This window comes from Phodopus roborovskii, unplaced genomic scaffold (genome assembly GCF_943737965.1).
Source record: "Phodopus roborovskii unplaced genomic scaffold, PHOROB, whole genome shotgun sequence".
In the NCBI taxonomy this organism is placed as follows: Eukaryota; Metazoa; Chordata; class Mammalia; order Rodentia; family Cricetidae; genus Phodopus; species Phodopus roborovskii.
In genome coordinates this window covers 11,585,303-11,599,424 of record NW_026125391.1, presented here as the reverse complement: position 1 = coordinate 11,599,424, position 14,122 = coordinate 11,585,303, and the positions used below count along the sequence as shown (strand labels likewise).

General features: G+C 41.2%; 1 protein-coding gene across 1 annotated transcript in view; it reads right to left on the bottom strand.

The window, feature by feature from the left end:
- Bzw2 (basic leucine zipper and W2 domains 2) overlaps positions 1-14,122 on the bottom strand; it is a 53,035-nt gene that overhangs the window by 12,171 nt on the left and 26,742 nt on the right. Inside the window, exons 4-7 of the mRNA XM_051175090.1 lie at positions 11,749-11,852; positions 9,089-9,154; positions 7,326-7,461; positions 2,747-2,856 (exon numbers count right to left, since the gene is read on the bottom strand). Of these exons, the coding sequence (XP_051031047.1) occupies positions 2,747-2,856; positions 7,326-7,461; positions 9,089-9,154; positions 11,749-11,852 (416 nt within the window). The remainder of the gene's footprint in view (positions 1-2,746; positions 2,857-7,325; positions 7,462-9,088; positions 9,155-11,748; positions 11,853-14,122) is intronic.

Genomic DNA, 14,122 nt, shown 5'->3' with positions numbered 1-14,122 from the left:
CTATATCTAACTAGTGTGTTCATACACCTGTAGGTCATATGCCGACTTATGTGAGTCCTCAGAAAACAACCTGTGGAAGTTTGGTCCTTCCATATGTGGATCCTAAGGAATCACACTCAGTTCATCAGGCTTGGTGGCAGGCACTCCTACCCATGGAGCCATAAAGTAGAAATACAACAAGTTTAGCAGTTGACATGGTTTAAGGACCGTGCCGATGGCACTGAGGCCAATTCTGGCTTCATTACTCAGTGCAACCATTGAGCAGTCCTGTTAGGAAGACCTCGACTCTGAAGTAGAATCCGGTTATGTTCCAGTGTGTGCCCATCACAATGTTCGTGGTTCATTTATGAAGCAGATGTGGGCTTTAGAATGATATATCCCCTCATTACACAAGCCTTCCCTTACTACTAAAGTCTATTGGTTACTGCTCCCCATAATCTGTTCTCCTTTAGCTTTTGTCCAGTGTCTATATAATTTTCTATTCCCCCCCTTTTTTTGACTTTGAGGTGAAGTCTCATGAAGGTATGCATTGAACTAGCTATGTTGCAGAAGGCCAGCAGAAAACTCATGGTTATCTTACATGCCTCAGTGACCTATGTTAGGATTATAGACATGTACTATGATGACCCCAGCTTCACCATTTAAAAAAAAATTATACACGTTCTACCTGTGTGTTGCTTATTCCCTTAAAGTAGGATATCATCTCATAAAGGCAAGGGTCTGTTTGCTATCTTTCAGCTATTCTATTCCCAGAAAGCTTTGGCATGTAATATGGCAAAAGCAAACTCAATGAATAATCAAAAGAAAAAGCAACTTCACTTTCCCCTTTCCTAGGGATATGGAATAGTTTCTCCTCCCACTCCCACAATTTTTTACTTCTTCTGTAACATGGCTAAGAAATGGCTAACATTACTATTTTTCTGAACAGTTACATAAACTGTTATATATCTTCATGTAACAAAAATTACTCTTGAGCATGTAACAGATGCCAAGTGCCTCATGTGTTAAGTCAGGGACTCTCAGGCACCTACTGTACTTGTGTATCACAAATACCCTGTCCCACCCAACTTACGTTGTGAGCACTTGAGAGAAACACCATCTACGCTTCTCATTCCCACAACATACAGACAGACAACAGATCTAGTAGGAACAGTTAAATGTCATGCTCCCAAAACAGATGACGTTTTACAACCAGTCATCTAATTAACCAACCTATGGCTAGTTAAGAAACCACAGTTAGTGGGCTTTTATGGCAAGCTGTGACTGTCTATCTTTGTTTCCAATAGGCAACACCCTCTGTCAAAGTGGACCAACAGCAACCTCCAGCACCCCTCGCCTCCCCACACTGTCTACAAACAGAGGCAGAAGTAGCCAAATGTCCCACTCTATTTCCAGGCTTGCCAGTGACTTCTTTTTTGAAGTTTTTTATTTTAAACTATATTTATGCACATGCATCAATATGTAGACACATGTTCATGGGTGCAGGTGCCCTTGGATTCTAGAAGAGAGTATTGGAATATCTGGAGATAAGAGTTCCAGGAAGCTGTGAACTTCCTCTTCCTGACATAGATGCAGGGAGTCTTTGCAAGAGCAGTAGGCACTCTTAATCACTGAGCCATGTCTCCAGGAGGGCCAGCAACTTTGTGTGGCCAATAGAAGGTATGCTTTTAATGTGCCCAAGGACCAACCGATGACCTGTGTTCTTGTCCTATGCTATGCAGACACAGTGATCTAATGGGAGCTGATCCTACACTCTGGTTCCTAGGATGAATGACATTTGGCACCTAGCTATGACTAGACAAGACCCAGCTAATTCATGGATAATTCAGAGGATCACTGGCAGGATGGCTCACTGGGTAAGTAGGCTTGAGGCAAAGCCCACAAATTTGAGTTTGATCCCCACAACAACAGAGTAGAAGAATAAACTCCCACAAGTTGCCCTGACTTCTCTGTATGTGCCCCATGGCATGCATGAACCACCGTCCCAGTAAGGAAGAAAGGTGCAATATAAATCCTATTCAAGATATCACAAGTACCTGATTTGTTGAGGTTAATGAGATTAAAAAAAAAAAAAAACCTTTAGTTTTGCAAAAATTCATTTGATATAGAGAAAGTATCTGTTGGTTTGTTTTATTATGCTGGGGATTACAGCTAGGAAGACTTTGCGCATGCTAGGTAAGTTCCGTATCATTCAACTTGCACAATCCTCAAGAGAAAGTTCTACTATTGATAAAATGTTAATACCATGCCAACAAACTTCTGATTTCGAGGGCTTGCATATCTCATTATTTTTTTTGAATAGATGGATATGACCATGTATCAGACAGAAAGCCACTAAAGAGAAGGGATTAATTTGGCTCACAGTTGGGGGTAGTATATTACAGGAGTGGCTTGTTCTCAGCACCAACTAGGAAGCAGAGAAAACATATGCTAACATTCAGCTCACTAGTTCTTACCCCTTTTTATTTGGTGCAGCACACTGCCCTATAGACTGTCTTACAGCATACAGAACTCCCTGCCCCTATTAACCCTCTCTAGAAACACCCTCACAATTTCCCAAAGGTTCCTCATGATTGGCCTATGGGTACTTTATTTAAAATACATTAGGCTGTATGCAAGGTTAAATTACTTTCTCTGTGGTGAGAAATGAAAGGAACACAGTCCAGTTCAGCATAGCCTGGCATGTCACTGACACGACAGCACAGACAGCAGTCACACACACAACCTTTGATGCACAGACACTCACAAGCAGCCGCTTGTCCAAGTTGGCTTTTCGCAAGGAAGAGGTAACAGAATTGGCATCCTTCTCGGCCATCCAGGCTTTGAAAAGCTTGACAGCAAATGAGGCTGCAATGCCTGTCAAAAGAAGTGAGAATGTCATTTTTGTGTCCCGGAGACCACTTGTGAGGATGCACAAGGCAACACTTCTGACCAGGCTTCCTGAAATGGGCCACAGTTAATTTGGGAGAGAAGAAAAACAGATAGACCTGCATGTACAGCTCTCTTGTCATATGACAAAGAAAACATTTTTATGAGAAAGAACTTGGGCATGCTCGTGATGTCAACAAAGGGGAGACAGGAGCATTGCTGTAAGAGCCAGACCACCTGGTGGACACAGTAAGTTTGAGGGCAGGCAGGCCAACATGGTGATATCCCATTTATAAAAACAAAAGAACAAATGAAGGACAACAAAAAAAATCATCAAGGAAAACAAATCAAAAGCGTTTTCAGCCGGTGGTGGCTGCACACACCTTTAATCTCAGCACTCCATAGGTAGAGGCAGGCAGATCTCTAGGCCAGTCTGGTATACAGAGTGAGTTCTAGTACAGCTAGGGCTACCCAGAGATACCCTGTCTTAAAAAACAAAATACAAACAAAGTTTCCAGTGTAGGACTCCTGACTTCAAACTGGTACAGCTTAAGTATTCATGTGTCTATTTATTAACTCATTTATTCATATTCACTTAGTGTGCATGTGTGTGCAGGCCAGAGGTCAACACTGGGTGTTACTCCTCTGATGCCCTTCATCTTGTTTTCTGAGACACGTTCTCTTCATTTGCCTGAGGCTCCCCAGTTAGGCTAGCCTTATAGGATATCAAGAGCCAGGAACCCTCATATTTCTGCTTCTTAGCACTGGAATTACAAACTGTACCACCATGCCAGCATTTCTACATGGCTACTGGATAGTGAACTATAATATGCCAAAAAACCACTAATTGCAAGAGTGCATGGTACCAAAAGTTCATCTGATGACCTCTAGCGTCACCCTATGGTCTCTAGGGTCCCAGGTTTGTTGACTTTGGTGACACTCAGAAGAACAAAGCTATATTCACAAATTCTGGCTAATTTACTTTTATGGTATGAACTCTATCAAGGCAAAAAGTATTCTATGGTCAAAAAATAGCAGATAATGACTGGAACTCACGTTGATGCTAAGACCACTGCTGGCTATTATGCCATCTATTCTGTGTTGTTTTTTTAGAAAATGCAACGGTCTGACCCGGGGAAACTTCTGATGCTCTGAACCAACAGGCCCACCGCCAAAATTATGACAAAGAGGTGCAGGCAAATGATATGAATGAAGTGGTCAATAAATTTACTTCAAAGGGCCCGGGAAAGAGAGAAGGCTTCCTGCTCTATTCTTTCCCTAAGTTTGATGTGGGAGACACCAGAGAGCTACAAGGCAAAGGGTGTGGTTCTGGAATGGTCTCTGAAATTGAGACCGGGTCCTGAAGTTGGAAAAGCTAATGGACAGAATGGCAGTCTGAGAATCTATTTAAGATTCAGATGCATAGTTTTTTTTAATTTATTTATTATAGTTTAGTTTTGTTTTATTGAGTTAGGGTTTTTCTATGTAGCTCAGGCTAGCTAGGAACACGCAATTCTCCTGCTTCAGCTTTCTAAGCAACTGGCAGGACAGAAGTTTTCGATCTGGTGACATCTGATTTGTCAAGTGATGTCAGTAAGGACCAACAGTGACTGAAGAGTACTCTTGGTGTGGACGATCACCAACCTTTCAATTTATACAACAGCAAGGCTGCTTAAAACCAAACACTTCTGGAATTTTAAAAGTGACTTAGATAGATGTGTAGATGCTAATCAGGAAACCACTCAATCCCTTATCTAGGCTTAGATCATGTCTGCTTCCAAAAACAAGCTATTAGCTAGTTAGCTGGCTGGCCGACAGCTTTTCTGTAGCATTTCCAATTTCTAAATATAAGGTTGTACTGCATTTGACAAAGTCTTATAGTGTAGTTGAAATATTTAAATGATAGCCCTAAACTGGATGTCTGCCTAGTATTGGTGTCCTAAGCAGCTGCCAATATCTCCTTTATTTCTGTCTACAAGAATCCTATTTCGGTCAAGCCAGGTTGACTTCTGAGGAGTCTCCATCCTGGCACCTCCTCCTTAGTCATCACTTCTGTGACTTCAGCAGTCTATGTCATCCTGCTGGCAAAGCGCCTAGACCTATAAGCTACGAAGTGCCTTATTGCTGAATATGAATAAGGAGGGAGGGAGGTGTGTGCATGGTTGATTGAAGACACTTGACAGTGACTGAGAATCCACTCTAGGGATGCAGTCCATGCTATGAATAACATTCCTATTCACTGACGCTTGCCATTTAAAAGACATGGGTCAGCTAAATGGCTTAGTAGTTAAAGGTGCTTATGCAAGTCTGATGACCTGAGTTCAATCCCTGGAATATACATAAAGGTGAAGAAAAGAGAGCTGACATGACAAAGCTGTCCAGAGGTTGACACAGCATGCTGTGGCAATAAACGCACACACACCCATAAGGGAGTATTATACACTCAAGAATCTTATGCTGACTACTTTTAAAGATGATTTTTCTTTTTGTGCTGTCAGAGGCTAAACTCAGGCCTGCATACACACTAGGCAGTTGCTGAATCACTAAGCTACATTCCCTGCCCATAGCACAAACTTTGAACATTATTAGTAGTTTATGAATCAATATAACTTTAATACAGTTGGGTAATGAAGTAAAAATAAGACTATTCTGTAACCTGCCTTTTAAGAGAGAAAGCAGCATGATTGAAATTTGCAGCTTAAAGAAAAAAGCACCTATATTTTGGCTGATCACTCTGTACTACAGGGGACACCTGATGGGAACCTGGGGATGTTTTTGTGGTTACCCTTTCGGTGAGTGGGATTGTCCTGTTTTCTGGGTATAATTTCTCAATCCTTTCCTAGTTAGGAATTCAAAAGCACGGTTCCAACACGAGATCACTCCCATGGCAAGGGCACTTTCTTCCCTGTTTACTACAACCAATTTCAAACACAGAAAAGGTGAATAATTAAGTCATGCAACCACCTCAATTCTATAACGGTTGTTGTTAAAGATTTATTATTTTATTTTATGTATACATGTGTGTACCCGAGTATTATATATATACTTCATACATGCATGTGACCATGGAGGTCAGAGGAGGGCATTGAGTGCCCTGAAATAATAGAGTTATAGGTGATTATGAACCACCTGATGGTGTTGGGAGCTTAGTCCTCATCTTCAGCAAGACTACGGATCCTCTCCCCTGCAGGGTTACATTAACTAGTAAGGTGACTGACTATTTTCTGTTGCGATCGCTAGGGTAATTCAGTATTATCAATGTATAAAGCATCATTTGTACCTTCTTTTTCTATTCATAAAAGGTTAACATATAAGATACATGAAGTGTCCTGAATTCTTTTCAGAGAAATGCTTTCAAATATCCCAGTAATAACAATGATGAATGATTCTGGAACCATAAGCCAAACACTGTAGAGAACCTCATAATGCCACTTGTCTCTTGACTTGCTATTTATTTCTTAGCTACAAGAGTACTATAGCCCTCTTACTACTGGTATGAATGAATTGGGGCTGTCCTCCACGCAGGAGAAAAACTTCCCAGAAGAAACAGATGTTCTCACAAAAGCTCCTTTAATTTATTTTCAAGGAAAATAACTGTTTTGTGTTAAATTATAATTTGCATACCATTATCCTCCTACAAGAAAACAGCCCACTCTTGTTTTATTCTATAATCAATGACTGTAGTAATGCCAGCCAAACTCCTAACATTTTAGAATTTGCCCAAGTCTCTCTCTGCTGCAGTAATCTTGACTTTGAAATGATTCACTGTCTTGTATAATGAATGCCTTAAAAAAAAAAACCGATACTTTAATTTACATGTGTGCTTATGTATGTGCATGTGTGTGTGTCCAAGGTCAGCAGAGTGCAGGCTCCCCTGGAGCTGTGGTCATAGGCAGTTGTGAGCTCCTGGGAACAGAACTCTGGTCTTCTTCAAGAACAACAAATGCTCTCGACCAATAAGTCATCTCACCCTCAATGTCTTAAAAATGAGACTAAACCAACACCCAGGAAACCTGTGAAGTCTTCGGATTTGTCTTTCTTTCATTTAGGCAAGGGCAACTGCTCTGTAGTTCAGGCTGGCCTGTGGCTCACTCTAGCCCAAGCTGGCCTTGAACCTGTGATAACACTTTGGCTTCAGCCTCCAGATAGGTTCCACAGGTATGAAGCAGAAACTGTTTAGAAGAGATTTTTCTGTTTGGAAAGTTTCTGGTTTCCACATGAAAACTGGAGTTCCTGGCTAGTGTTTTATCTCCAAGGGCAAAAGGGTCCTACAAAGCATAAATATTCCCAGACAATGAGTGCACGCGCGCGCGCGTGTGCGCGCGTGCGCACACACACACACACACACACACACACACACACACACACACACACACACAGGGCAGGCAGTTTTCTACTTGTCTATAGTGTCCTTTTCCTCTCCCCCTCACATGGGACAAGACCCCAAGCACAATTACCTTCTTTGACTAAGTTGTCGGTGAAGAGACTGGTGAGGATGGTTGCAGGCAGGGTCCCATTGCCCAGCAAGATCCCCGACAGCATTGCCAACTTTGTCTGCTCGGCTTCTGAAAATGCTTTAAGGAAGAGGAGGAGCTGTGGGTCAAACAAACAAACAAAAAAATCATGTTTGGACGTCCAGATGCCAGGGTTGGAAGATAAAAATGCAATGAGATTATCCATCCGTGTCCAGATGGGGAAGCGGGTCGCCACATAGTACAGTCATCATACACTGGACATACATGTGCAATGACGCCAAAGCCTTTGTCTGCTTCATAGATGTTGATAGTATGTGAAGAAAATGCCATATCTTTCACCCTCTGGATATTTATACCCCATCCAGTGTGCACAAAAAAAAAAAAAAAAAAAAAAAAAAAAATAAATAAAATAAAATAAAATAATAAAAAAAAATTCTGTCGCTTTCCTCTAGGTTCATGAACATATGGCTATAAATGGCCATAAGAAGAGTGAGACACTTGGGAACCATGTGTATACATAATGTACATTTGGCTTTGTATAATGAACATGTTTTCTGTAATATATTGACTTCCACCCCTGCCCCCATGATGGGTAACCACTCCCTCACCATGGCGTACACAAAATCTGTTTTGAAAAGAATAAAACTTTATTTTTATTGATTTACAAGTAAGTGTGTGTCTCTCTGTATATATGCCATGTATATAGGTGCCTGGAAAGGCCAGAGGAGGGTGTCAGATCTCTGGAACTGGAATTATAGGTTGTTATCAGTCACCTGATGAGTGGTGGGAATTGGACTCAGGCCCCTTTGCAAGTGTGAGCAAGCACTTTTAACTGCGGAGGCACCTCTCCTCTCCAGCCCTAAGAAAGTAACTGTTTGCAAACATAAAACACAGCAGGAAAAGAGTCCGTGTGAAGCAAGACCTTTGAGGGTGAGAAGGGTTCTAAGTTTTTAAAACATTCAGAATCAAACACATTTTCCATGGTAGGGAGGCAATGGGAGATGTGCGTGTCACAACATGACAAACTTTAAGATGTCAGAAAGTGAGAGAGGGTAACTTAGAAAGTTTGACACAAAGCAAGGGGGGCTTTATCTCCCTCTTCACAGTGAGTTTTAAGTCCTTCAAGGTGGGGGACGTGCTCCTCTTTTCCCTCTTCTTTGCTTTATGCTGGGACTACCTTTTCTCAGTTTCATCATTTCTTAGGTATGACTCTGAGATTCCCCAGGGGAATCCAATCACAACAGGGACTAGCTGCGTCTTCATCACTCAACACCAGTGAAAAGTTCCCAAGGGTAATATAGGTTTATATTTACAATGCAGGTGATGTGACCTTCTTTCTTACTAGCTCTGTAATGTGTACAGGACACATGGCCGTGCCATCCTTAGCATCCAAAAGACTTTGTTTCAGAGAGATGATGTCACTGGTATTTATGCTAAGTAAGCAGAAAAACCAGAACAAAGCATTTGTCTTCTATGTCTAGTAAGCACTCAACGAACCAAGATGCCAGGGAGTGAAAGTGCTGGAGTTAAAAACTGTGTGTGTGTGTGTGTGTGTGTGAGAGAGAGAGAGGGGGGGGGGGAGAGAGGGGAGAGCGCGAGAGCATGTACATATTTGTACTCTCAACAAACCAAGACATCACCAAATGGCAGGGAATGAGAGTGTTGGCACGTGAGATATGGTCTTGTTTTGTAGCCCAGGTTGGCCCCAAGTTCAGGATCCTTCTGCCTTAGATATTTGAATTTACCTTTTTCATTTCATCTTCAAATGCCTTTTCCAAATATTTGTATCTCCTGATGAGTTTATTGAAGACCTAAACATGAAACAGAATCATTGAGTTATGCACTTTGTCATATCCGCTGTCAAAGGTCTGCTGCAATGATAAGGTAAATGTTCTCATATTAAGACACGGGAACTATAGGCATTTCAGAGGAGGTGTCACGACTCCAGGAAGAATAAGATAAAATATAGACAGTTACTGGTCTCACTATCCCTACAGAACCCTAATCCAGGGTTTGCCTCTGTCTAGACTGTTCCATGTGTGAATGATACCTTTACTGGAACACAGATCTTATAAGTACTAATTGTCTTTAGCAACCATGGAAACGTCTCTACTGTCCACATAAAATGCTTTCACAATTCTGGTGTTTCTTCATGTAACTAAGAGGACCAAGAATAAGTACCTAAAATCTCCGCGGTTCTCAACCAACACTATGAAAGGATTTGCCACAAGCTAACAAAGTTTATATAAAATTAACCTCCAACTCAAAAACTCTTTTACTTAATGTTACCCTGAGTCTGAGAATCTCCGTTGCCAGGTTTTTCAGTCAATTTGTAAAGAAGCAATGATTTAAAGGCTCAAGCACAGACCAGAAGCTCACTGGTCTGTAAGAAGTTACCCATCCATCTATCTTTATGTCCAGCTGCATAAGTACCCTAGCATCTGTGTGGAGACAGAAGAATGCCTTTGGGAATCCAAGTGGGTTTGGGAATCGAACTCAGACCAGCAGGCTTGGTTGCAGCTTTTACTCACTGAGTCATCTCAGAGGCCTGGAAGACCTTCCTTCAAATACTCCATATTCAATGGAAGAATGGAATCAATTGCTAAGACACCATCCTACTAAGATTTGATGAAAAGGCAAACTGTACTATCTCTTTACATTTATAGAAAGGTGTCCTTTATTGACTTTCTTTTTTAAAAATCTATCTTTTCATTGGAATTCAAATGATGATTTGAAAAAATTTGATGCTGAAAATTTCATGAGGAAGGAGGCCCATGGCTATTATGATATAATAGGCTATAACTGCTATTAGGTATCAAAGAAATCAGACTTAGAAATTGTGATTCTTCCAGCTGTGGTGGTTCAAGAGGCAGAAGCATCGGGAATTTGATATGAGACCCAGCTCCCGAACCCCAACAAGATGAGATATGGAATTGAGTATTACTTAAGCCTATGCCTTCAAGGGTGTTTACAACCCTTATATACACAGGAGAAATAAAGACATCTAGAGGATAGACCAGCATCTGAGCAATTTGATCCTGTCTGTTGCTTCATATAAAAGCATTTCTCCCCCCCCCCCACCATTTTAGTAGTGAGGTTGGTGCATGCTATGCAAATGCATGCTCCCCACTGAGCCACATTGCCCAGCCCATGGCCAACTTTTAAGGAGTCCACATTGAATCAGAATGGGAAAAACAGGCCTGGGTAGCTGCATGTACAGCTGTTCACTTCCAGACCTTTCACTAGGCCTGAAGAACTCCTTACTGTTTACCAAACTCATGGGTAAACTGACACTCCAAAATTTCATTTAATATTCCCCCAAGAACAAGTGAGTTTGAACATACTTGTACAATTTAAACAGAGATTGGCTTCTTCTCCCTTGAAATATCCATATGCACCCTTTCCTGGAAAGGATGCATTTCCCATTTTAATATTGATTTATGAATCTCTTATGTTTTATGTTATACAGGTACCTTTTTACCTCTCATTGATTTTTGAGACTGGGTCTACTGAAGCCCAAGGTGTTCTCTAGCTCTATGTAGCTGACGATAACTGTGAATATTAAATGAAAGTATGGAGTGTCAGTTTGCCCATGTGACCATAGGCATATATCATCATGCCCAGTTCATGTAGGACTGGGGGAATCAAACCCTGGCTTTGCACATGCTGGGCAAGTGCTCTACTAGCTGAATTACAGTCCTAGCCTGTTCTTACTCTTTTTTAAAAATTGATTTACTGTATTTTTGTGTATTGGTGCTTTGCCCGTATTTATCTGTGCACCATGTGCATGCATGGTGCCCTCAGAGGCCTGAGGAGGTTGTGTGATCCCCTGGGACTGGGAATCCTCAGTAAGTTATCATATGGGTGCTGAAAATTAAACCCAAGTCTTGTAAATGAGTAGCCAGTGGTCTTGACCACTGCATTCTCTCCGGCCCTCTTCATACTCTTCAATAACTATATTGTATGTAGTCACATTACTATAAGCCACAATATTTTCAATTGTGTTTACACAATTGGCATTATTATAAAAAATACTGTGATGACAATCCCTGTAGTTGACATTTCATAAAGGCTCAAGCATGGCTGTAAGATGTCTTAAGACCAAAAAGTAAAATCAATGGGTCAAAAGGAATGAATGTGCAGCTTTAGTATGACAAGAAAGGGCAACACTGTTTTCTCCAAAAAATAGAATGAATCTACACTGTCAGTGACTGCCGCAGTGGACACCTAAAGTACTGTAGGTGAGGGGAAAAGGATGGTATCTTCTAAAATGTTAATGCTTTCTAAGAATGCAACTGTGTATTTTCTCACACATTTAAGAGTTTCTCTAGCACTGTTATTTGGAGATTCTTTCCCCTTCATTTTTGTTCAAGTGCTTCTATTCCAACACGCCGGCACGCTCTACCTGAGCATAGTTTCGGATGGTTTCATGATCTTCACTCGCTGAAAACACACAGTGGTTGGTCATCTTGGTCTTGTCACCATCATCTATGCGTGTTCCTCCAGGGGCTGGAAGACAAGTTATTACAGTTAGGATGGTGCCGAAGGACAATGTCATAATAGGAAGAGGACATCAAGGGAAACAGAGACTGGATGTAAAAACGAGTCATAATAGATGCCACAAAGACACACACGAGTAAATAAAGACAGGTTGCAACGCATTTGTTTACAATACAAGACAAGTTGTCCCAGGTCTTGCATTCACCACACCTGTTCCATGTCCCTGCCTTCACTAGCTCCTATCATTCAAAACCTAGTTATTTCCAAAATGAACATCTATTCAGTGAAATGAGTTCTGTCATTATCCATGCTGCTTCTGATGCTTCCTCCATTGGGCCATGTGTTTTTCAGGACTGGTAAAAATGCCCTGCTGGGTCTTGTTCACCTAACTGTGGGATTGTACAAATTCAGTGTTCCCCTGGTGTTGACATTATAGGAGGATGTACACATGGGTGCAGGGCACCAAACTGGGGTCCTCAGCAACAGCAGTATGTGCTCTTATTCACGGAGCTATCTCTCATCAAAGAGTCCAACTCCTCTGAATGGAGGATCTGTTTGGTGGTAGTGGCCTATCAGTACTAACCGTGGTGTCAACCATATTAGTCAACTCTTATGAACCTTTCTGGCTTCTACTGGGGTACAGGAATGTTTCTAAAACCATTTCCTCTTTCAGTAACACAATTTCCCACATGTGGCCAACAGTCTGTGGCTGACTCCTTGAACTTGTACTTAGTCATTTAGCAGCTGCACTGGCTAAAACAGTATTTTAATTCTCCTATTTGTTTTGCTAGTAGATGAAATGGACTGGAACAAGAGTGCCTTTTCATTAGGGTTCAGTTTTCTGTGTTCCCGTAAGTTCCAACAATGGCTACTGTAAGCACTGATTGATTACAAGGACGGAATCAGAGTACTACACAGTTCTGCTTTTCAGTTCTGGTTCATTTTAGTTAGAATGGGCTTGAGTAGCCCTGAGTTAGGAGAGACCGCTCCCACACTTAACAAGTATTCAGAGCAAACAGTTTTACATGAGCTACTATGCTGTGCATCATGGTACAGAAAGGAAGAGACTAATGTTGTTATCTGCTTATCAGCCACTTTTTAAAATTTATTTGTGTAATTCAGTTTTATGTTAATTTGTGATTTCAGACATTGGGTGAAAAAGGCCACACATTGCCACTTTTATTACTGATGTATGAAATGAGAATTTCTTAGCTCTCTTAGCCCACAGACTCTTCCAGGGGACTTTAGACTTCAGCACATAGTTTTGTAAGTAAATTCCACAAGTCAGTTCCTGCAGGAATCTATTTTCCTTAAATCAACTTATGCACCCAATTTAATTAGCCCCTTTTAATGAACACAAGCACCTGAAACAAAATGATAGATATTAGGATGATAATCTTTTCCACCCTCTGGACTATTGTTCCTTCATGGTAGAAATGACAGAACCCCAAAGGTTGACTTTAAAACTGCAGACTTTTCGCTGGGGAGGTAGAGGTCACACACAGACACACTTGTTATACAATGATCGATATGCAACATTTAAAATGGTTCCTCATCATATTAGAAGAAAGTGTTAATTGTCACTTCTAGGTTTTGGAACACTGCTACTTTTCAAGACAGCAGTAGTAAAAGGAAATGTACCCCTTGTGGCTACTTTTCCTTAAGATAAAGGTTAAAAAAAAAAAAATCATCGTTTGATTAAATGGAAGACCAAGAACAGCAGGAAAACTTGTGGATATGAAGAGAATTCCTGGGCAACTGGTCAGTTAACAAAGGATCCAGTTAAAGAAAGGGATTTGTCTTAGCTCATCTTAAATCTGGACTCAGAGGCATCTAGGTTGTATGACATGGGCTAAGCTGTACCAAGCACACATAGCCTGTGGTATATAATGACACAGTGTGGAGGGTGAAGTCTGATAAGCCCTCATGAAAATCAATGCAAAGTGTGCAGATAGTTCAACACACTTATGGGTTACGGAAGAAGACTGGAAGAGTGGCAGGAAGGGATTCTGGCAATTTTTATAGAGGGGAAGGAAATCAAAACAGCTCAACACAGAAACAGACAACACAGGATTAGGAGTGCTGCCTGGCGGTCACTGGGAACCCAAAACACAAGGAACAGTGGTGATAGGAGAACTTGAATTGTCTACAGAAATGAGCCACATACATGTGCAGTTACAATAACAAGGTCCACAGGCCTGACCAACGTGGCAATGTGTGACACACTTGCTGGTCACTACTACAGAGTTGCCAGTGTATTGATAAAATAGAACCAGTGA